Here is a 24,984-nt window from a genome sequence, read left to right as displayed (position 1 = left end):
TTCCTATTTGGAGAAAAAGGGTTCATGTAAAAACCTAGCAGATATTTCCCTTTTGATCTACTTCCAGAGATTCAAGAAGGTGCACAACCTTTCTTCAGCCTAAGTTGCACAGTATAGCAATCCTTCAGCTATTTTCGTGTTTGTGCCTAAGACTGCTCCTTTTCCATTTTTCTGATCATGTCTCAGGCTAGACCGTTGACAAGTGAATTTCAGGGCTTCTCAATAAAGACCTTTATGGAACTTTTCCCCACCTATTTTAAGATTCTTTCAGTCTTTCTTTGGCAAGAGGTAAAAACAAACATCTGAGAGTGAGAGCTGTGCATGATTCCAGGACAGAGCTTTCAGCCCCGACTCTGTTTGTTCAGCTGGACAGGCACACCTGTAGGCTGCTTGTGGTGGGGGGGCCATTACTGGTATGGGTGGAGCCTACTGCTGGGGTGTGAGGCATTCCCTAGAACAAAGAGCATGGAGCTGTGCTTCAGTCAGTAAGGAGAGCTCTTGATGGGGTGGGTGTGGAGCTTGCAGGTGCACGTCTCTCTCTCTTGACTGGCCTTTCTCTTTGTGGCTTCTGGCTGATGAGGTAAAGAGGAACCAGGATCTCATTTTTCCTCCCTCACGCCTAACATACACATCTTACAATAAGCAGTAGATACAAGGTAAAGGCAGCCTGGGGAGGTTGCAGAAGCTCCCTCCAGACCTGAATAGGAAAGCCCAGGGCCACCCCAAGGCCCAGATCTCCAGCTAAAAGCATCTTACAGAAATTTAGGGCCACTGTAAATTTGGCAAGCACAAATCTCTATTTCCAAACTACTTAACATCTCCTTTTCTGTCACTTCTATTTTGTGCTCCCATTCTCCTGGGACTCAGGCAAAAACCCAATCTCAGCCAAGGTGAAATTACATCTGAGTTCCAGGGAACTTGCAGTGCTAAGGGGTTAGGGTCAGGAAATGCAGTCTTGTATATTATCCGACCTTATAGCACTGCTCAGGCATCCCTCATTTATGATCTGGTCAGGAAGGGGCATTCATTCAGCTGCTTCTCTGCCTCTCCATGCTTGGGATCTCTTCAGAGCTGTCTATGGTCCCACCTGCCTGGACCAGCACCCTGTGATGCTTTGCTCTCCTGGGATTTGCAGGTCCTTCCTTCCTAGAATCTCGGCTAGGGACAGGTACACAGGGCCCTCTCTCCAGGCCCTGAGGCTGCCACCTTCCTCTCACTGTTCTTTCCAGCCTGGGTTCGGGAACTCTGTTGTAGAGGGGGTGGGGAGTTACAAGCCAGGGTGGGGGAATGTTTGTCTGCTAGGGCTGCTGTAACAGTGCCACTGACTGGGAGATTTCAACAGCAGAACTTTATTATCTGACAGTTCCAGAGCCCAGGAGTCTGGGATCAAGTTGCCTGGCTGATCCTTTTGAGGGCCATGAGGGAAAATGTCCTGTGCCTCTTCCCTGGTTTCTGGTGGTCTGCTGGCAGTCTTCAGTTTGTGGAAGCAGCACCCTGATCTCTGCCTTTATCATCACATGGCATTCTCCCTGTGTGTATGTCTGCCTCCAAATTCCCTTTTTATAAGCATACCATTCATGCTGGATTAGGGGCTCATCCTGCTCCAATATGACCTCATCTGAACGAATTACCTCTGCCACAACCCTCTTTCCGAACAAGGTCACATTCTGAGGTACTAGGGGCTAGGACTGCAACATAAGAATTTTAGGGGAACATATTCAAGCCATCACAGGAGGTGGGCAGTTTATGGGGAAAGGAATTATTTTGTTCTCCCCTTGCTCCTGCTCCTCCTCTAGATTTTATCCAAACAATCGGGCTCTTCCCTGAGGACATCATTCCTATAATGGTGTTGGTTAGGCTTTTGGAAACCAAAGTGAGGACCTTCCTTTCATTCTGCTTTCTGCCCTACTGCAGCCCTTCCCTGAGGTGTTGGATGAACAACAGTTTAGTCCTTTGACTCCAAGCAAGAGCAAAAGGAAGAAAAATTAATAAACCAGTCACTCTCTCCAAGATGCTATCCTGCCCCGCGAGTGAGCACTCCTTTTCCTGGAGTATTGAGAAGAGAGGCAGGGTCCAGAGGAGGATTCGGGGATTCAAGATACCAGGTGTGTCTTCTTCAGAGACAAGAATTGACATTGAGCAGTCATTTCCTTAGGAAGAAGTAAAAGAGGGACAAGCTTTTCTAAAAAATATTTATTTAAAACTTTTACATAATCATTTGGTAATTCAGAATTGGTTTAGGCCTTTTGCAGACATTTGAGATGGATGCCTTAACCCCAAACCTGTAGCAATAGCTTATTTGATTGATGGGAGCACTTGAGGGACCCCATGATATAGAAGAAACAGATGGCTAGAAAAGAGAGAGTGTGTTAGAGACAGGAGCTTTCCTGAAGGACTCAGTTGTAATTTTGAAATTATCTGTCACAAACATTCAGCATCTTAACCAGACTAACAACAATAGCCGCAGCTTAATTTGCATTTTACCAGTTGCATATCGAGAAAGCATAGAATTGAAAGTTCTGTAGACCTCAGAATCTGACTTAAATTAATTTAATCCCTTATCTTAATAACAATTAAAAACTAGCATCTACCCAGTGTAGTCTTAGCGTCACCCCAGCACCTGTCTCCTGATGGAATGCCGTCTCCCTTTGTGCTCGGTACTCAGGACCCAAAGGTCACCAGGAGTTCGTGTACCCAGAGATGTGTAAAAGACTCATGCCACACAGCCAACCGTGGCCCAAGTGCTCTGAGCAGATCCGGCCTGAGCTGCAGGTGGCGAGGGGCATGTTCTATACCCTCCACTGCCTCAGATGGTTTCCAGGGTGTTCCAAGTAGGGTAAGTGATGTCTCCCAGTAAGACAATTAATTCCCTGAGGACAAGGCTCTCTCTCCAGCCTCCTTCGGAGCAGGGTCCTGCCAGGTGTGAGCACAGAGCAGGCCTTTAGTAAAGGAAGAGAGGAATCCAGCATGTACTAAGCACCTGTAACATGCCAGGTAACCCTCACGACAGCCCTGTGAGGCAGGTTCATCACCCATTTTACAGATGTGGAAACAGAGGCTCAGGAGAATTTGCCCATGGTGGTGTAGCTAGTAACAGGGAGCATCAGTTTGAAACCCAGGGCTTCTCACTCCAGGGCTCTTCTGCCTATGGAAGCCAATGGTTTGGCACCAATTGAGTACTCCAGCTCCACCACAGCTGGTGTGGAGCTCAGACACACTCAAGACCCTGGAGTGCGTGGGACTAACTTTGGGAGTCCAGAAGCCTGATTCAGTCCAGTGTGGCCCCCCATCAGAGGAGGGGACCTAGCACAATGTTCCAGGGAGCGCGTAGACAGACAACAGCGGGCAGGCCTCTGCCTGGAGACTTGTGTTGCCCCCTTGCAGAGGGGCTGGAGGGCATGGCCATTTGGGACACATGGTGTGAGGGTCAGCTCTGCTCTCCAAGGTCCTGACCTCTGAGAGTGACTTTAATTCCTAGAGAACCACATCCCACTCCCTGAGAGACTTCACAGAAGAAGGTCCACTATGTTCAAAGAAATTGGATGAGGCTATTTTAAGGTGGAAAATGCTTAAAAGTAATTTGAGAGGGGGGAAGACTAAAAACAGACGGCAGGACGAGGTATAGGGCTGGCCATCAAAAAGGAAGATTGGCCATGGTGTGTACATGTATAGGCTAGGCTTAGGCCAAGTGTGCCTGGGGAAATCAAGTTTTTGGCATGTGGCTTGCCTGGCATCTGCCACAGGGCTGCACTTGCTGCCTCAGACATGAGTAGGGCACTTCTTCCAAAGTAGCTTGAGCCTGTGAATTCAGGTAGCTCTTAGAGAATAAATATGGGTAACAAAGAAAGACGGGAAAACACATCTTCAATAACTAATCTTAAAACTCTGCCTCTGTTTTTCCTCTTCTAAAATCCACTCCACCAACCCCAGCTCTGTGAAGCCTTCTATGACCTACACCTGTCCTGGGGGCAGAGGCAGCAGTACAGTAAGCCCACCCCTCCTGCAAGCCCCCAGCACACTGCATCCCACCTGTCACATGCACTGAGCCGTGAGTAACTTGAGGGTGGGGACCATACCTTATTTTCTGTCCTCTCCTTTCACATGGGGAGGGTTGTGGGTTCATCAAGACCCTCTGCTCACAAGCATCCAGGCCAAGGGCCGCCAAGCCACATGGCAGGTTCATCATCCATTTTACAGATGTGGAAACAGAGGCTCAGGAGGAACACTGCCTCTCCCAGGGCATAGGCCTTTGGAACAGCTTTGTTCTGGAGGAACTGAGCATGTTTCCCATGCCCAGTGCCACTTACTTGCCCCCCCCACCCCATCAGAGGCACTGGGCACAATCATAATTTGGGAGTTTCTTTAAAACGTGAAATCAGCATCTAGGTGCAGATCTCAGGCGTTACAAGAGCACTGGTTTGCGAGAATAACAGCACTCCAGTGGGGAAATCAGCCCAGCTTTGGCCACCCTGATGGGGATGGTGGACTTTGCATTTATCTGTGTGGGAGGTGGGGAGGACCCCATCTGGAAGGAATAGGAAGCGTGTATACATGTGTGTAGTGGGAGACGCTGGACTCACACGCCTCTGCAGCACAAGGGTAGGCTAGATCTGCCCTTGGGTCCTGATGCCCCAGGGCCCTTGCTGCCCAGAAGGCAGGCTCTGATTACTGGGACCACTCAGCTGTAAAATACCCAGTGGAGAAGGGCGAGGGGGCTAACAGGAGGCTCATGCTCCACAGTGAATGCTCCGGAAGCCTGGCAGCGTGGCTTTCCCAAGCAGGTAGATGTCCTCGTCTGGGCCCCTGTTGAGGTGCTTCACCATGTTCTTCTCAAAGAGTAGCGGGTGGTAGGCACCCATGGTGCAGGCGCTGTCAAAGAACTTCTGGTAGTAGTAGCACACGTCAGTCTTGCGCTTGGATGGGAGGAACTCATAAACATCCACCTGGTCACACAGCGTCATCATGATGATGATGCCTGGAGAGGGGAGCAAAGGTGAGTCCTGCTCGAGTGAGCCCAGCAGCTCATGCCCTCAAATCTGGGGACATGAATGTCTGGAGTTTCTATCCATGACTGTGATTCTGAGTGGTTCTGGGTGGCTAGTCCAGCAGGCTGTTCCTTGGAGTACAGGGCCCTATGCACCTGCATAGACTCAGCACCCAGGTCAGGGCCCAGTGCATGGCCGATCCTCCCTAAACACTATTGGATCAAAGGGCTGAATCATCAGTCAGTGAGTTGATCACTGTCAATGAGCCACATGAAGAGAGAGGACAAGGCGACTGAGGAGACAGAACCAGCCCAGCAGATCGTGGACGAGGCTCTCAGATGGTGCTCTTTGGAAGACACTAGTACTTCCAGAAATACTAAGCGAAAATAGTAAGGCGTTGTCCCTCAGGTTGGCAAGGAGCATGCCACGCACAGTCTGGGCTGATGGCTCTGCTCAGTTAGGCAGGAGAAGGAGCCGAGAAGGGGTGGCCAGGTGCTGCTCTCAGGTGTATGGGAGAGGTGCAAACCCAAGAGGCAAGAAGACACTTCCCACCACCATGCTTGTCCCAACAGGGCTCAGTCATCTCCTGCAGGACAGGTGCTCGGGTTCCATCTGCCCCAAGGGGACGATCTACCCACTCTTCCCACCACATAGGCTACGGTGAGGGTGTGATAGGGTCAAGGCCCTAAGGCTCCTTTTTGTCAACCATAAATGTAGGTAGTCTTTATGATGAACAGTTCTCACTAACAGCAAATTATAAACTGCTAGCAGCAACTTTGTTCCAGAAGAATCAGACATGAGAAAAGCCCTTCCTCTCCCCTCTGGATGCCTATGGTCCAACAGGGGAGAAAAGACACCTCTGCAACTAACTGACAAAAGCACAGCAGAAGTGCTTCTTGAGACCAGGGAGGGCGCCTTCCCTATGAGGGGGCTCTAGTAAGCCTCCCGGAGCCCTGATGTGGAGTGTAACAGGGGTCCGTCCACGAGGGATGGGCTAGGGGAACAGCCTGGGCAAAGGCAGGAGTAGAGCCATGGGAGGGAGGTCCCAGGACGCTTTGCACCTAGTGCTCAAAGGGCTCCAGGAGAGCCCCAAATGTACCCATAGAAAAGTTGAGGGAAAAGGTGTGAAGACGATGGGGTGCTGAAAGAGCCCCCATCTCTTTCTGTCAGGGGATCCTCTGAGCCCCATGGGAACAAGCATGGTGGTGGGAAGTGTCTTCTTGCCTCTTGGGTTTGCACCTCTATTTGCCATTTACTCAAGGAACATCTACCTCAGGGCTCTCCTGTGCCAGATCCACAAGGATGAGGCAGACCGTCCCTGCCCGAGGGAGTTTGTCATCAGGCAGGGAAGGTGGAAAGCAGCAGTCCAGCACATATGGAGCCTGGAACCTCATGGAACATGCCCGAGGTCCACCCAGACTCAGAGTGAAAAGGAGGAAAGGGCAGACAGGCCACGAGGGCGAGAGATGTGGAAAAAGTCCAAGAAAAGTCTGCAGCAGTCTTCAGGGCCCTCGGACCCCAGCCCAGCCCACACTAACACCCCCAGACCCAGTAAATCTTCACCAAGCTCCATCTCCTTGACTAGGGCAGCCCCAAGAGTAAGCACATTTTTGAAAATCTGAATAAAATACTATTGATTCTTCTTTTTCCTCAGATCCTAGTACGGCTCAGCATGACATTATTATTTGATTTTGTCTTTAAAATTGTCATATTTTGTTTATTGTAAAATTCTGCATTGATTGTGATTTTTTTAAAGATGCAGTATTATGACACCATTTGTTTCTGAATTTTTTGGTATCTCTTTAAATTGTATGCTGAGGCCTTAAGTACCTTGCTCGCCTTATTCAATCCCATCCCTGCTCTTCTTGTTTTCCTGCCTCCTCTGGTCTGTGCTTCCTTTTACTCCACCTCCACCTGCCACATCCTCACCCCTCTCCCCAGCCTACCCAGGTTCTCAGACAGTCCCTCTAGTAGGGGTCCCCTTTCCTATGGCACCGGGATGGTCGCTTCTTCCTGGCACAACTTGAATGTTGCCTCAGACGCCTGACTGAACTCCCCCACTGGACACCCTGAAGGAGAAGGATTCTAACTTACTGATCTCTGTGTCTTAGCTGGCACTTGCCTCACTGTACAAACACAGCAAAAACCTAGCCACTGTTTGGTGAACAATTGAATGAATAAGACCAAAGAGGAAAGCTAATCTCTGCTAGAAACAAGCACGAGTGGTCTTTCCCAGACCTGGACTCACCAAGCATCCCAGAGGATGGGGGGTTGGGCTGGATGGCCTCTGGGGAGATTTCTTGAATGATGTCCCACAGCTCCCAAGGCATCTGGGGCTTCAGGATGTAAAAGGGCTGATCAGGATGCAGCTTACGATAGCTCTTGAAGTTATCGAAGAAACGGTAGTCGGGATTCTTGTACCACTGAAAAAGAAAGAAGAGGTCTTCTCAAGGAGAGCAGCGTGCCAGTGCCTGCTGCCCCTGGGCAGGCATCCTCCTATGAGGACTTGAGGGGAGGTGGGGAAGGACCAAGGCTGAATCCTGAGAACAGCCCCTTCATCAAAGCAAATTCCAGACTTCTCCTCCAGGTCACGGCTCTCGCTGCATAGCACAGGGGACCCAGCACACAGCCTGTGCTCACAGGGAATTTTGAGCATGGGGACCCTGGAACAGCTTCAGACTTAAGATCATAGAATCTAGGAATGATATCAGAGCTGAGAGGGGCCCTTGGCCCCATCTGACCCCACATCTCAACTTTGAAAGAGGAGAAAACCTGGGCACAGCTTGTCACAACTGTGGATTCACAGTCCTTGCGCTGACCCAGGCAAATTTCAGTTCAAAGTGAGATCAGTGAGAAGAGGGTGCCAGAGACCACCAGAGCCCATCAGCCACTGGTGTGGCTGGCTTAAGAATCACGTGTCCCAGAGTTCCTGATGTGGCTCAGCGGTAATGAACCTGATGAGGATCCATGAGGACACAGGTTCGACCCCTGGCCTCGTTCAGTGGGTTAAGGATTGGGTGTTGCTGTGAGCTGTGGCATAGGTCACAGATGCGGCTCAGTTCCCATGTCACTGTGGCGTAGGCTACCAGCTGCAGCTCCTATTTGACCCCTAGCCTGGGAACTTATATATACCACAGTGGTGGCCCTAAAAAGAAAAAGAAAAAAAAATCGCATGTCCCTAGAACAGTGCTTTCCACCCTTCCTCCCCTCAGCCATTCTCCTGCAGCACCTGCAGCCTGTATCAGAGAGAAATCAGTTGATATGCATAAGAAGCAGTAAGAGGGCCATTGTAGAGGAGCTGGAATCCAGCAGGCCTGAGGCTGTCTCCTTCTCTGGAAAAGCTGAGGTTGCAAATCTGGGCCCTCTGCTAAGTAAATCAAGTTCCTGGGCAGGTGGCCCCTCTCCACCTTCCAGTTTCCTCACCTGTAAAGTGGGAACAACCATGCTTCTGTCTGCTTTCTGTGTGATTATGAGAGTGAGTGAGATGTGTCTGGAAATTGGAAATGGGACGAGTGTGGTATTTACATATGGGAGTAATAGTAACCACAGTCTATTCCTGCTGATGCCCATCAGGAATAATTGTATCACATGAACACAATCCACCCCGCATGGTGGCAAGTGCAGCCACTGTTACTCCTGATACAGGCTGTGATTGGGAGACAAATTCCTGGCTGTGTAGGACAGGAATCCTTCTGAACGGCTAGTCCAGATGAAGTGGCAGGCCCCAAAATGGAAATGGCCAGTCCTCGGGCATGGCCCAGGTCAACCAAAACTAAAAACTCAGGATGTTGGGGAAATCTGTAGACAAATAGGTGACCCAATCCCAATTTCACATGGACACCCACTTACCTTTGGGATGTCTGAATGGTAAATAGACGGGTCCCACACAATTAGGATTCCTTCACCGTACAGACTGTCTTTGAGGAAGCGCTGTTCTGTGGTGACCAACTGCAGGAAGAAATAGATAAGTTGTCACCCAGACATTCACATGTGAACACTGGCTTTTAGTAACACCCGACCCATTGTAAGTACCATCTGAAGCCCCGTAAAGTGTGTAAGTTTTGATTGTAGCACTTAACTTCAGTGAGAAGGCGGCAAGGATGCCAGCCAGAACTGTGTGGACCTGAAAGGACATTTCGTCATAATCCATCAGCTATAGAGCAGAAAGGGTTCCACTCAGACTTTGAGATTACTGGGGGGAGGGTACAGTGAAAGTGACCTGGCGTATTGTCCCCTGGAGTCACACCCTGTGTGGGGATCAGGGGTGTGAGGTTTAAAGTCAGAATTTCGAAGTTCCCACTGTGGCTCAGTGATGACCCAACTAGTATCCATGAGGATGCGGGTTTGATTCCTGGCCTTGCTCAGTGGGTTAGGATCCTGCATTGCTGTGGCTGTGGTGTAGGCCAGCAGCTGCAGCTCTGATTTGACCCCTAGCCTGGAAACTTCCATATGGCGCATGTGAGGCCCTAAAGAGCAAAAAAATAGAGTCTCACATAACAAAAGCGATCTCTGGGAAGCCTTTCCATCATTGATAAAGTCCAATATGTGGTTATTACAGAGGATGATGGAAATGGACCTGGAACTCCAGTATGGGCAGTGGTTTCTGTAGCACTGGCACGGATCACACAAAATGAAGCAGCTGGCTCATGTGGAGGGGCCATGGCATATGAAAAAACATGCATCCTCAAATACAACAACCTCACCAGGAGGAGCTATGCTCATGTCCCCCCTGCTGGGATCCAACTACAGTCCCCTTCCTCCCCACACTCCCAGCTCCCTGCCTTTTGGGCTGGCCTGGGCAAAATGTGACTGTGATAAAGACTCAATGGACAACCCTGCTGGATCAATCTTGCAAAGTGCATTATTAACAACCTTAAAAAAGCAATTATACCCTTGACTCAGTAATTTCACATTTTGGCATTTATCTAAGAAAATCTATATTTGGGGGGAAATTATGCACAGAAATGTTCATTATATTACTATCAAAATTAAGAAAAGTGTGGGAGCAGAAGGTGAAAACTACTAGACTTGGCTATCTGAAATAATTTCCCAGCCTCTCTCACCGCTAAGTATGGCTAAATGACAAAATGCTGGCCAATGATGTATAAGCAAGTGTGACTTTCAGAAACGGTTATTAGAGGCAGGGTCATGCCTTTCCTTGTTCCTTCCTCCTTCCTGCTGGTGAAAAGCAGATGTAATGAATGGAGCTTGAGCAGCCATCTTGGACCATGAAGTGGAAGTCACATGATAGAAAGGCAGATGCATGAGACACTAGAAGCCTGAGTTCCTGCCCATACCAGCTTTGGACATTTTTACATGAGAAAAACATTTTTATCTTATTAAGCTAGCTTTGCGATATAGAGGGTTCTGTCACTTGCAGCCAAACCTATTTGAAAAAAGTGAATAGCTTTTTTGGGACTTGCACATTGTCTAGTGTGGCTCAGATACAAAGGGAAAATGAAAGGGGTAGGGGATGGGTAAGCAGAAGCCACACCAGGGAGCTCAGAGTTTCCTCAGTAGATTACAGGGACAGCGAAAGCTTGTAAGTGAGAAGGACCTAAATAGACCACAGTTCTGGACTGGAATTTTTGGAGAGAAGGAGATCATATAGAGAAGCTTCTAGGTGTTGAAAGTGAAGGAAGGGGGACATAATTCATACAAATGTTTTCTTAGGTCAGTCTCCCAAGGCAATAGAAATAAAAACAATAACAAACAAATAGGACTTAATCAAACTTAGAAGATTTTGCACAGCAAAGGAAACAAAACAAAAAGACAACCTACAGAATGGGAGAAAACAGTTGTAAACAACGCAACCGACAAGGGCTTAATCTCCAAAATATGCAAACAACTCATACAACCCAACAACAAAATAACCCAATTGATAAATGGGCAGAAGACCTAAATAGACATTTCTCCAAAGAAGACATAGGGGTGGCCACTAGGTACATGAAAGGATGCTCAACATTACTATTAGAGAAATGCAAATCAAAACTACAATGAAGTACCACCTCACGCCAATCAGAATGGCCATAATAAGTCAACAAATAACAAATGCAGGAGAGGGTGTGGAGAAAAGGGAACCCTCCTGCGCTATTGGTGGGAGTGTAAATTGTTGCAACCACCGTGGAAAACAGTATGGAGGTTCCTCAGAAAACTAAATATAAATCTAATACATGATGCAGCAGTCCTACTCCTAGGCATATATCTGGACAAAACTATAATTCAGAAAGACACATGCACCCCTATGTTCATAGGAGCATTATTCACAATAGCCAAGACATGGAAACAACCTAGCTGTCCATCAACAGATGAATGGATTAAGATGTGGTACAATACACATATACAATGGAATACTACTCAGCCATAAAAAAGAACAAAATAATGCCATTTGCAGCAACATGGATGCAACTAGACATTTTCATAGTAAGCAAAGTTAAAGAAAGACAAATACCATATGATATCTCTTATATGTAGAATCTAAAATATGGGGGAGTTCCTGTCATGACTCATCTGGTTACGAATCTGACTAGCTTCCATGAGGATGCAGGTTCAATCCCTGGCTTTGCTTAGTGGGTTAAGGATCCAGCCTTGCCATGAGCTGTGGTGTAGGTTGCAGACACACCTTGGATCTGGTGTTGCTGTGGCTGTGGTATAGGCCAGCAGCTGTAGCTTCGATTCAACCCCTAGCCTGGGACCATCCATATGCCACAGGTGCAGCCCTAATAAGCAAAAAAAAAAAAAAAAAAAAAAAAAAAAAAAAAAAAAAGTACAAATAAACCTACCTACAAAACAGAAACAGACTTATAGAGAACAGACTTGTGTTTGCCAAGAGAGGGAGTGGGATGGACAGGGAGTTTAGGGTTAGTAGTTGCAAACTATTATATTTAGAATGGATATGCAAGGTCCTACTGTATAGCACAGAGAACTATATCCAATCTCCTGGAATAGACCATGATGGAAAGTAATATAAAAAAAGGATATATATATATATTATATAAATATATGCACACATATATATCTGAATCACTTTGCTGTATAGCAGAAATTGGCACAATGTAAATCAACTATAATTTTAAAAAGTTTTTAAAATAATAAAATTTAAGAAAAAAAGAAAGTGAAGGAAAAGGGGATGGAGGTGACTCCTGGACCTCAGGCCATATCCTAAATAAAAACATGGAAGAAGCAGCTAGTATGTGCTGGGGGCGGGGGGAGGGGGGGATTTGAAGTTCAAGGATGAGGCAGCTGGCCTACAGCCCCCACGTGACAGGTCTTAGAAATTATAAGTGGACCCCACATCTTCCAACGCTAAGTGTGTCCTCTTTCCATGGGGAACACTGTAACTCCCAGCACAGGTATCCAGTGCTATAATCCAAAGGCAGAGTGGGCATCCTGGAAGACAGGGTTTTGCAAGATAGACACAATTGAGTGGGTGAGAAGGAGCCTCCTGGGCAGATATTTGATATTTTATACATGTCTTCAAGACAGAAGTCTACAATTTCACTCCCTATCCCCATCCTACTCCACCCTGGCAAAAACTGCTGGTATACTGAAAGTGTTAGTTCTTTTCTTAAGCTGTGCTTCTTTCTGTGCAGAGGAGTGACAGCAGGAGATTTATCCCTACTCATGAGGGTTAGAGATGACTGGGATTCTTAAAAAATGTCTCCTGTCCCAGGCCCTCTCAAGCAGTTTTCTTAGTATGCAAAGCAGGAGGCCAGGGGCTGCACTTACTGCACCCCGGAACCCTCCCAGGAGCTGTGGTTTTACCGTCCTCTGAAATCCCAAGAGAGATGCACAAAATTTTCCCCTATACAATAAAGGAGAACAACAATGATAACAGATGCTACTTAATAACGTTTATCCCAAGTCAGGTACTTTCATATATTATTTTAGTTCTTCTTTACAATAGCCTTGAGTGGAAAAATGTCAAAACAGCAATTCTTAACAGTGAAAACAAGACTATCACAGAAGTCCATTTTGAAAATTGATTAGTTTCCTTTCATTGGAGTGAAGAAAGCGAAATTATAACGAATTCTGCTTTGGGTATAAAGAAAACATTTCTATTTGAAATAGTATTATGGGAGTTCCCATTGTGGTGCAACAGAAAGAAGAACCCAGCTAGGATCATGAGGATGTGGGTCTGATCCATGGCCTCACTCCATGGGTCAAGGATCCCTCATTTTAGTTAGCTGTGGTGTAGCTCACAGACGCAGCTGGGATCCTGTGTGGCTGTGGCTGTGGCGAAGGCCTGCAGCTGTAGCTCCGATTTGACCCCTAGCCTCAGAATTTCCATATGCTGTGGGTGTGACCCTCAATAAAATAAAATAAAAATAGTGTCGTGAATTTAAAAAAAAATAGCTTTGGGTAGTAATTATTAATATACGCACTTTATAGGTAAGGAAATAGACTCCAGGAGGCTACGCAGCTTGCCCAAAACATAGAGTCAGTAAGTAATGGAGTCTGACCTGGAGCCCTTTTGTCTGGTTCCCAAGTCTAACTTCTAATCTGCACACTTTTACTGCCTCACACAGAGAGGGTCAAATGGGACACCCATGGCAGAAGGTGTCAAAGAGAGCATTTGACGAGAGGTATGGAAGTGTCATGAGGATTTTGCTTCCTGTCTGAGCTGTCATGTGTCACATTTGGAAATCCTCAAGGGACGGGATCCAAACCCATGATTTTCAGATGGGTGAACTGAGATCCAGAGAGAAGTGAGATTTGTCTGAGGCAGAGCCAGGCCCAGATTACAGAGGCGGGCGCTGAAGAGCATTGTCTCTGCTCCCTCAGGGCTGCATTCATAAAGCACGAGACATCTCAATCAGCCAGCACACTCTCAGGATAGAGGCCATCCTCAGTTCTCTCCATACACAACGGGGAAATGGGCATTCACTTGAGCTACTTGAGGCAAGTGAAAAAGTAACCCATGAGACTGAGAAATGGAGACAATAAATGCTACTTTTGTCCAGAGAGAAGGAAAAGAAAGCAGCCAGGACTGGGGCTTGATAGAGGGAAAGGGGGAAAATGAGCAAGCAGCCCTCGGCCTTAGGTGGATATGGCTCTGAGCTTGCTCTTCAATTCTGGCAGCCCTTCATGTGTGATTCAAAGGTTTCCTGAAGGAAGGAAGGAAAAAGGAAAGAAGGGCAGAGAAGAGAAAAGAAAGGAGAAGAGAAGGAAGAGAAGAGAGGCAAGAATGCCTCAGAATGCTTGGGGAATTGGGAAACTGCTTTGTGTCTAATTCGCTCTGGGTCACTGGCCCTCTCCAGACCCCAGGTTGCTTATTTCTAGGGCATCGCCATCCTGTAAGGCCCTGTCAGTCATTCATTTGCCCAACTGCAGCAGAGGGGACTCAGGAGAGGAGAAAGTGCTTCTCCAATGCTCCTGTATTTAGCCATATGCGGAGACTGACCTGAGTTCAGGGATCCCGGGGGAGCCTCATGATGAGGAAAGTAAGTCATTGCCAGAGCAACAGAGCCCCAAGGAGCACCTGCCAGGAAAAGACTACACCAGGGAGATGGATTGTTGCTGTTTAAAGTAACCTTTCCAGTCATAAAGTAAGAAAGTAACCGCTACAGAAAGTTAGAAAATACAAGAATGTGTGTGTGCACACATATCTGTCTACAAACATAAAGAAGAAAATAATAACCATGCATAAGCGTATTACTCAGATACTCCTAGCTGTGAATATGTTAGTCTTTTTTCTCCAAATCTTTCTTCCTCCCTGTTATGGACTGAGTTATGTCTCCCCCAGAATTCATACGCTGAAGCACTAACCCCTGATGTAACTATAGTGGAACAGGGCCTTTGGGAGATAATTAAGGATACATGAGGTCATGTGGATGGAGCCCTAATCTAATAAAACTGATGTCCTTATAAGAAAAGGAAGAGGAGTTCCTGTCATGGCTCAAGGGTTAATGAACCTGACTAGTATCCATGAGGATGAAGGTTCGAACCCTGGCCTTGCTCAGTGGGTTAAGGATCCAGTGTTGCTGTGAGCTATGGTGTAGGTTGCAGACACGGCTTGGATCCTGCGTTGCTGTGGCCGTGGTGTAGGCTGGCAGCTGTAATTCCAGTTTGACCCCTAGCCTGGGAACCTCCATATGTCTCCGGTGCTGCCCTAAAAAAGAAAGAAAGAAAGAAAGAAAAGTCAGAGACAGCAGAGATTGAACTTTCCCTCCCCCTTCTTCCCCCACAGGCACACAGAGGAAAGGCCACATGAAGGCATAGAGAGAATGTGCATCCACAAGCCAGGAAAAGAGCCCTTATCAGAAACCAACCCTGATGGCACCTTGATCTAGTACTTCTGGCCTCCAGAACTATGAGAAAATAAATCTGGGCAGCTTCAGCCACTCTTTGTGGTGTTTTGTTAAGGCAGGCCTAGGTAACTAATACACCATTGTGTGTGTGTGTGTGTGTGTGTGTGTGTGTGTGTGTGTGTTTGTGTGTGTGTGTGTGTGTGTGTGTAGATACTGATATCTCTTAACTCTAGAGTGTATAGACTTGGTGGTTTTGTTAAACTCACACAGTCCAGTTGGATGTCTTCTCATTTACTCCTTACAATATTTCCAAGCCCCAAACAGGGCTTGAAAAGGATGCTCTAACAGGTTTTGGAACTGGCCCAATATCACACAGCTCAGAAGGGATGGAGCTGGGATGCAAATCAGTGCCAGTCTGACCTTTTCCCAATGTACCAGCAACCTCCATTCAGACATGTTAAGTGATGACAAATACGGTGTGTGTGCCAGCTGTCATATTTGCAAATTTGCCGTAGTTGCAAAGCCAGCTAGTACTATAGGAAGACAAAGAGGTGTTAGAGTCTTGAGTAGATCTGAAAAATAACATGGAGTCTCTGTGTCTTAAAGAAAAGCCTGACCATTGTAAACTGGTGTGAGATGCACACTGCAACAGAGAGCAAGGCACCGCAAATTGAAGCCCACCTGTAATTTTACCTAGCATCACAGTAAAAGTCATCAAAAAACTGTCGCGTCTTAGAGGAAGTAAATGTTGGGAAGTACTTAAATCTTAAATGTTCAAGCAGAAGCAATTGATAGAAGAAGCTATGGAACGAACCCCCAAAGGAGTGCTATGCAGCTGCAACAAAGAATGAGGAAGATCTTATGAACTGATATGGAGTGACTTTCAGAAGGCATTGGGGAAAAGCAGTGTGTAAAAAAGCATATATAGTCCACAACGCTTTTGTGAGGAATAAGGGGAATTAAGAAAACATATACATTTATATGTCTTTACACATAGAAACACAGAAGGATAAATTACAGAACCATAAAGTCATTTGTGGTGGTGAAACAGGGTGGGAGAAATGGGGGGTGGGTGAGTAACCCTTCTCTGAGTATACCTTTTTGGATAGTTTTGAATTTTGGAGGCATGTTAATTTTATTTTTAAAGGAAAGAAAAGAGAAACCTGAAATAAACAAAATGGATACATGTAGAAGGACTAATTGAGGTCACCTAGGTACACATCATTTGGTCAAATAACCTCCGTCTTGGTTGGGGTGCAGAGGAGAATTGCAAATAAATCCTGAACTCTCTTTAATAGATTTGTTTTATGTAGAGATATGTAAAGCAGTTTTCAAATTATTTTAGATGCATTATAGATATGAGCAAATAAATCCATGTACTAATATTAGAAGCAGGATTCTCACTGTGAAACAAGCGGAGATACACATGCAGAATGGGGAAGGCAAAGAGTACCTTTATAAGGATTGAGTCTATCATTTCTAACATAGGCATTTTTGCATGTATATTCATATGTCCATGTAGATGTGTACATATAAACACAGGTATGTAAATGAATGAATACATGTATATATGCATCGTGTGTGTACATGCATATATTTCCTAGCCCTGCCTGCTGAAAGGGCCAAGAAACAAAAAACAGGTGTGTTAGGCATAAACATACCTAGTGCCCAGATCTTGATTTCTAATACTGTTTTTTACTTAAAGGAACCAGGCTCTTTGGGGAAAAAAAAAATGGCATATCTCAGAACTCAGGGGTAGGATAGTATAGGGAAATAAAACTTCCCTGGATCTCTCAGTGCTCCGGCAAAAGGCCCTAAACTCCTGAGACTCTTTATAAACCACAAGAATAAAATCTGCACCTGCTTGTCTAGTTAATTACTCTGCTCTGATTCAAAATAAAACTCTGCTTATCTCCCCAAGAAGCTAAATGGTTATAGCTAGGTTAATACAAAGATATTCTAAGAGATCAGGAGGACTGGCGATGAAGCAGAGACCCCAGAATGTAAAGACATCTCTAGGTAAGTTTATTTACATTCCAAAGGGTATGAGTAATAAGGGGACTCTTTCAGGAGGAGAAGAGGACAGCTACTTCCTGCCTTTCATAAGCAGGGAGGGAAACCACTTATTTTTTGCCCCTTGCATATGGGTTCTCTGGCTACTCATGTAGGATAATTGGCCCTGGCTCTTATTGCATTGCCCTAGGTGTAGGAACTTGGGGAGAGAGAGAATAATGTATTTATTTTGTATGGTAAGGTAAGGAGTATCTGATCCAGAACACCTTGTGTGTATATTCAGGATAAAATTAATATAGGTGAACCATTAAAAACCCAACAGATAGGTATCAAATGAACTGGAGCATCTTATTATGCCAGAACATATAGAAGTAATTTTTTAAACGATGAGGGCATGCATATCACAGGGCAACAAGAGCCCGCCTGAAGGCACTCCCACTAGCCAAGTCTGGGGCAAATTGAACATGAAAATAATTCAGAACAGTCATGAATTATAAACCAGTAAAAAATAGAAATCTATGAGTTCTTACCAATAACAAGTACAGAAAGAAAGGAAGGGAGGGAGGGAGGAAGGAAATAAATGAGAAGGGAGACTTCTTGCTTATAATTGAATTCTGAGTGCCAGCTGGATGATGTAGAGAAGGGTGAGGTGGAGTTAAAAAGATTATCATTTTGGAATTCCCGATGTGGTGCAGAGGGTTAAGGATCTGACTGCAGTGGCTCGGGTTGCTGCAGAGGCAAGGGTTCCATCCCCAGCTGGGAACTTCATATGCCACACATGCAGCCAAAAAACAAACAAAAGACTATTATTTTGCAAGCATCATAGTAAATATTGGCTCAAGCAAAAGTGATCAATGACTTAAATATAGGAGGAGATTTTGATAAGGAGCAGCATAACAACACAGTGTTAATTCACTCAGAGATGGCGAGGGAAAATGTAATTGTACAGCAGCCAAATCAGACACCACCACATCCAGGTGACCAAACTTAAAATCAGCCGAGGGGGAGGTAGACACTGGATGCCTCCTGAGGTGATGCTCTTAGGAGGACACAACATCATTTGTGTAGTTTGCCAGCCAGGAATGCAGAAACTGAATTTAATATTGAGAAAGCATCAGATAAATCCTAAATTTAAAAGAAAATTCAGGAGTTCCTATCATGGTGCAGTGGAAACAAATCTGACTAGGAACCATGAGGTTGTGGGTTTGATCCCTGGGATTGCTCAGTGGGTTAAGGATCCGGCATTGCTGTGAGCTGTGGTGTAGGTCACAGACGCAGCTCGGATCTGGCATTGCTGTGGCTATGGCATAGGCTAACGGCTGTAGCTCCGATTCGACTGCTAGCCTGGGAACCTCCATATGCTGTGGGTGTGGCCCTAAAAAGACAAAAGACCAAAAAAAAAGGAAAAGAAAAAGAAAATTCAAAGAAAGGACTTTATTCTTTTTTTTTTTTTTTTTTTTCCTTTTCTAGGGCCTCTCCCACGGCATATGGAGGTTCCCAGGCTAGGGGTCTAATCAGAGCTGTAGCCACTGGCCTACACCACAGCCACAGCAATGCTGGATCCGAGCCACGTCTGCGACCTACACCACAGCTCACGTTAATGCCGCCAGATCCTAACCCACTGAGCAAGGCCAGGGATCAAACCCGCAACCTCATGGTTCCTAGCCAGTTTCGTTAACCACTGCGCCACGATGGGAACGCCAAGAAGGATTTTATTCTTAAAAAATGTCAATGTCTTAAAAGACAAAGACTATGGAAGCATTCTGGGTTAAAGGAGACTAGAGAGGCAAAACAATGAGAGGCAACACCTGATCCTGAACTGTGTCTTGTACTAGAAGAAAAAAAAAAGCCGTAAAAGACATTACTGAGTCAATTAACAAAACTGCCATGCAGCTAGATTAAAGCATGGTATCAATGTAGATGTGTGAAGTTGGTAACTATATCTTGGTTACATAAGACAATATTCTTAGGAAATACACATAAAAGTATTATCTTAGTCCAGGCAACTATAACAAAATACCATACGCTGGGTACCTTAAACAAAAGACACTTATTTCTCACAGCTCTGGAGGTTGTGAGGTCCAAGTTCAAGGTATCAACAGATTCACTTTCCAGGTGAGGGCCCAATTCCTGGCTTGCAGATGGCTGCCCTCTCCTGTGTCCTCACACGGTAGAGAGCAAGCTCTGATGTCTCTCCCTCTTTTTATAAAGACACCAATTCCAATCACGGTATCTCAAGACCTGTCCTCTGCCTAATCATTTTCCCAAATCCCCCACCTCCAAATACTATCACATTGGAGGTTAGGACTTCACCTTATGAATTTGGGGGAGAAACATTCAGTCCATAATGTTCTGCCCCTGGACCCCCCCAAATCACGTCCTTCTCATGCGTGAAATACATAAATTCCACCCCGACACCCCCCAAAGTTTTAACTCATTCTAGCATCAACTCTAAAGTCTGAAGTCCAGAGTCTCACCCAAATATTACCTAAACAAGATAAAGAGTGAAACAGCTCATACTGAAGTAAACCTCATACTGCAAACCTACGAAACTGGATAAATTATGTGCTTCCTAAATGCAATGCTGGAGCAGGCACAGGATAAAGATTCTCATTCCAGGGGGAGGTTTTCTTCCTTCCTTTCTTTCTGGAAGGAAGAAAAAAGTGACAGGTTCCAAGAAAGCCCAAACCTAGCAAAGCAAATACCATTAGATCTTAAGGCTTGAGAATAATCCTCTTTGGTTTGATGCTCTGCCTTCTGGGCATGGTACAGGGGTGGGGGTGGGGGGGCGGCATCAGTCCCACATCCATGGCTCTGCCAGGCAGGAATCACTCCCTGAGGGCCCTGGACAGCTGCCATCTGGCCTAGTGAAGTCAAGGCAATGACTGGCCCTCCCGACTTTGAAACCAAGGAGGCCACCCTGATGATTTCTGAATCCCCATTAGGATCATTCTTCCCTTGTCTTGAAGAATAGCACACGTTTGCAGTCAGAGATCTATGGTTTGGTCCTGTAGAATCTAAGTCTGACAGCCTGTCTTCATCTCATCCTGCATCCGTTTCAGTTCACTAGTTTCAGTTCAAATTAGCAGTGTTTCTGCTGGGGTGGCTGATTAGGTCTGTAGTTCACTCCCACACTGATCTCTTTATCAAATGCTCATTAGCCCACCCACTAAGTGTTTTTCGTTTTTTTTTTTTTTTTTTTTCAGAACAGTCTTTCTCATTTTTTGAAATATAGATAAGCTAAGAACTTTCCAAATGGTTAATTTCTCTTTTCTTTTTGCTAAACAATTCCTCCTCAATTCATTTCTCTCCTCTCACATTTTACTAAAAGCAGTCATGAGGAACCAAGCCACTCCTTCAACACTTTGTTTTAAAATTGCTCAGCTAATTATCCAATTTCTTCACTAGCAAGTTTGACCTTCCATAAAACATTAGGTTGCGGTTCAGCCAAGTTCTTTGCCACTCGGTAACAAGGAGCAATTTTTCTCCATTGTTCAATAACATGTTATTTCCATCAGGGACTGTACCAGAGTGGCCTTTGTCATCCCTATTTCTGCCAACATCCTGTTCATGATTATTTGTCTTCTCTAAAAAGATAGAAGCTTTCTCTCCAGCTCTCCTCTTTTCTGAGTCCTCACCAGAATGTCCCACTATGTCTGTGTTTCTAGCATGCCCTTCAAAACTCCTCCAGCTTCTACTGGTTCCCCAGTTCCAGAACCACTTCCACATTTTTAGGTACTTGTTACAGCAGCACTCTACTTCTCAGTACCAAAAAATATCTCAGTCTGCTCAGGCTGCTATAACAAAATGCCACAGACTGGGTAGCTTACACAACAGATACTGACATCTCATAGTTCTGGAGGCTGGGAAGTCCCAGGTCAAGGTGCCAGCTGTTTTGATTCCTGTTGAGGGCCCTTCTCCTGGCTTGCAGATGGCCACTTTCTCACTGTTCCTCACATGGCAGAGGGAGAGGAAGCTCTGGTCTCTCTTCCTTTTTTTTTCCCCCCTGCTTTTTAGGGCCACACCCGTGGCATATGGAAGTTCCCAGGCTAGGGGTCAAAACAGAGCTGCAGCTGCTGGCCACAGCCACAGCTACAGGCATGCAAAATGCAAGCCACGCCTGTGATCTGCAGCACAGCTCACAGCAATGCCAGATCCCTAACCCACCAAGCAAGGATCAAACACACACCCTCATGGATCCTAGTCAGGTTCTTTAACTGCTGAGCCACAAAGGGAACTCCCAGCATTCTTTGTATTAGTCACATTATTGTCTTTTCTGGAGGTTTTTAGGTATTTCCAGCTAAAAAGTTCTGAAAAATGGAGGAAGTTTGGAGGCAATCCATTGAGTGAGCAGAAGATTCTCTGGACTGTACTTCATTCAGTAAATATTTGTTGCACATCTGCTATGTAATGGGCATTATTCTGGGCATATCATCGAACAGAACAGAAGAACAGACAAGAAATGTCTCCTCTCATAGAAGGAGAGCAAGGCAGAAATTGAGATGGGTAGATAAGATGATGGGAGCAAGAAACACGGACTTGGAGGCAGTCACCAGAGCTGGGGAAGAGCCCCAGGCCAACTGGTAGGAGGGCTGCAGCCTGCACAGCAGCCTTGCAGGTCACCTTCTCTTCTCAGGCCTCAGTTATCTCATTTGCAAAATGAAATGAAAAGGCAAGACGCTGGGCTTCACGAGGGCAGGGAGCACGTCTGTTTCTGTTTTGCTGTTGTTGGCAACTGAGTTCTAGCTCTGCTCACAAAGTCTGGCATGGAGTAGGTGATCAGTAACTTGTTCTGGAGTGAATGAATGGCTAGTGGGTCTCAAGAGCCCTTTTCAGCCCTGGGATTTCCGGGACCATTTGGATCACCTCAGAGGCAAGGCTGTCACATCACCTCAGATATCGCGGCCGATTCCATAGGTATTAGAAGGATAATGAGGGAATGTTATGAACAACTTTATGCTAACAAATCCAATAACTTCAAAGAAATGAACACATTTCTTGAAAGATACAGACCACCAAAGCTCAAGAAGTCAAGAAGAAACAAGTAACACAAATAACTATATCTATTAAAGAAATTGAATTTGTAGCTAAAAACCTTTCCACAGGGTAAATCCTAGGCCCAGATGGCTTTACTGGTGAACTCTACCAAGCATTCTAGAAAAAAGTAATACCAGTTCTACACAGACTCTTCCAAAAGATTTTAGGGGAACAATTCTCAATCACTTGACAATGACAGCATTACTCAGATATCAAAAATTCAGACAGACATTAAGAAAAAGGAAAGTTTCAAACCTATATCCCTCATGAGCATAGATGCAAAAATTCCTAGCAAATCACCTCAAAGTGTAGACATTTTACAGTTGAGTGAGATGCTGATGTAAGCACTGGTTGTGGATGGTGGCTGAGCTATTTTGAAATAGGGTGTAAGATCAGATAAGAGGTTATTTCAAAGATAGCTCTTTTCCACCACCTAAATATAGGATTTGAATGTTCCCTCCTAGAGTCGGTTGTTCCCTCACAGCAAGAACTCCATGCTAAAGATTGCTTTTGCCTGGTCCAAACTTTTAGGTCAGGGGGTACAGCCCCACTCACAGTACACCTTGATTTTTAAAAATTATTTATTTATTTATTTATTTTTTTAGGGCCATACCTGAGGTATGTGGAAGTTCCCAGGCAAGGGGTTGAATCTGAGCTGTAACTGCCAGCCTACACCACAGCCACAGCAATGCCAGATCCAAGCCATGTCTGCAGCCTACACCACAGCTAACAGCAATGCTGGATCCTTAACCTACTGAGTGAGGCCAGGAATCAAACCTGTGTCTTCCTGGATACTAGTCAGATTGGTTTCCGCTGAGCCACAATGGGAACTCCCCGGCTTTTTTTTTTTTTTTTTTTTTGTAATTGCAGTGGGAAATGCTTAACATGAGATCTGCCCTCTTAACAAATTTTTCAGTGTGAAATACGGTACTGGTAACTAGAGGCACAGTGTCATAGAACAGATCTCTAGAACTTCTTCATCCTGTAGAGTTGAAACTTTATACCCATTGGCCAGCAACTCTCCATCTCCCCCTCTACCCCAGGCAACCACCATTCAACAGTCTATCTCTATGAAATATTACCCAGCCTCAAAAAAGTAGGAAATTCTACCAAGTCTGACAACATGGATGAACCTGGAGGACATTATACTAAGTGAAATAAACCAGACCCAGAGCAAATACTGCATGGTTCCACTTGCATGAGGTACCTATAATAGTCAAATCATAGAAAAAAATATACACCCTACTTCTGCACTGCACCTTTACTGGCTGGTGTGTGTGTGTGTGTGTGTGTGTGTGTGTGTGTGTGTGTGCGCGCGCGCACGCGTGCGCAAGCGCGCGCACCTGTGTGTTGTCAAGGGGCTGGGTAGGGGCGTCTTTTTCTTTTCAGCTAAACGGAAGCCCTTATGAGGAGAACACTTCATTCTCCCGCTTTTCCCCATACTAGGCAGGGTCTGGTGGGTGCTTATTTGATTGACTGGATGGAATCTAGGTAGCTGGCTGCACACCAGACAGATGGGCTACACAAGGCAAAGAAGATCAGGAGCAGTTCTGACATATTGAAAACCACTTATGACCAGAGCTTTGGAGTAAGAAGGCACCCTGAGTCCAATATCATCAAGTCAAGCTCCTTCTCTGGTTCTGAAAAATATCAGTTACTTGGAAAAACTTAAAGAAAGCTTAGGGGCATGAAAGTACCACCAGCGAACATACCTAGATCCAAATCCACCTTGACTGCTGGGTTTCTGTGCTACCCTGAGCAACTCACTTAAACACTTTGAGCCTTAGTGTCCTTGAGTGAAATGGTGTTTGGTGTCCACAGCTCACAGGATTGTCATGAAGATCAAATATGATAAGACAGATCTTATCATACATAGATAGTAGAAGTATTTAATAAGTGGTACCAGCTGTTATTTCAGGGTAAGTTCCATTAAGTGATCTGGGAGCCCCCGGGGTGAAGTCCAGTCAGCATGCTCTATCACTCTGCTCAGGATGCAGTTTTTCTCTCCCCATCCTGGACAAGGGCATCTGAGGAAGCCAGCCACCAGGTGCTGCTGGGGCTCAGCATCACCTCGCAAACTTTTTTTTTGTTGTTGTTGTTGTTGTTTTTGTATTTTAAGGGCTGGCATATGGAGGTTCCCAGGCTAGGGGTCCAATTGGAGCTGTAGTCGCCAGCCTACACCACAGCAACGCCAGATCTGAGCTGTGTCTGTGACCTACCCCACAGCTCATAGCAACGGCAGATCCTTAACCCACTGAGCGAGGCCAGGGATCGAAACCTCATGGCTCCTAGTCGGATTTGTTTCCACTGCGCCACTATGGGAACTCCACCTCACAAACCTTCTTACACTTACAAGTCAGAATTGAATTTATTTAAAGACCCAGATTTAGATATACATAGCTTTCCTGTTGAATCTCAAAATAGCACCTGGCCCATACATGCCTAAATAGATCTGCTGAAACTTCACAGTGTGACACTGTCCTCTGTAAAAACCCATCTTCTGGATGAGAAACCACCTCTTTGTTCCCCAGGGCTTTGTCACAGGCCAGATGCATAAAAAAGGCTGTCCTCTGCCTGTGAGGAGGCTGGGAGCTGAACAAACCAACCCAGGCCCAGCTACCGTCAGAAGACAGCTGGTGTCCAGAGGAGTGCTCCATGGGGAAGGGAATGAGCTCCTCGAGGGCACAGCTAGCTGTCCC

At 45.8% G+C, this 24,984-nt stretch overlaps 1 protein-coding gene and 1 long non-coding RNA gene across 22 annotated transcripts in view; one reads left to right on the top strand and one right to left on the bottom strand.

Annotated features, from left to right (window-relative positions):
• Window positions 1–15,458, top strand: part of LOC100519216 — a 77,252-nt gene extending 61,794 nt beyond the window's left edge. The window contains exon 4 of one of the 2 annotated variants that reach the window (XR_002337793.1): window positions 15,175–15,458. This is a non-coding gene — a long non-coding RNA (uncharacterized LOC100519216). Of the gene's footprint in view, window positions 1–1,914; window positions 3,821–15,174 lie in introns of those variants that run through there. The other variant, XR_002337791.1, reaches the window with a different exon arrangement.
• ST6GAL1 (ST6 beta-galactoside alpha-2,6-sialyltransferase 1) overlaps window positions 2,179–24,984 on the bottom strand; it is a 138,226-nt gene continuing 115,420 nt past the window's right edge. For all 20 annotated transcript variants that reach the window (XM_021070032.1, XM_021070027.1, XM_021070029.1 and 17 more), the window contains 3 exons: window positions 8,835–8,933; window positions 7,234–7,408; window positions 2,179–4,975 (listed from right to left, as the gene is read on the bottom strand). In XM_021070032.1, coding sequence (XP_020925691.1) covers window positions 4,728–4,975; window positions 7,234–7,408; window positions 8,835–8,933 — 522 coding nt within the window. In that variant the 3' untranslated portion in view covers window positions 2,179–4,727. The remainder of the gene's footprint in view (window positions 4,976–7,233; window positions 7,409–8,834; window positions 8,934–24,984) is intronic.

This window comes from Sus scrofa, chromosome 13, assembly GCF_000003025.6.
Source record: "Sus scrofa isolate TJ Tabasco breed Duroc chromosome 13, Sscrofa11.1, whole genome shotgun sequence".
Lineage (NCBI taxonomy): Eukaryota > Metazoa > Chordata > Mammalia > Artiodactyla > Suidae > Sus > Sus scrofa.
This window is presented reverse-complemented; position numbering and strand designations above follow the sequence as displayed.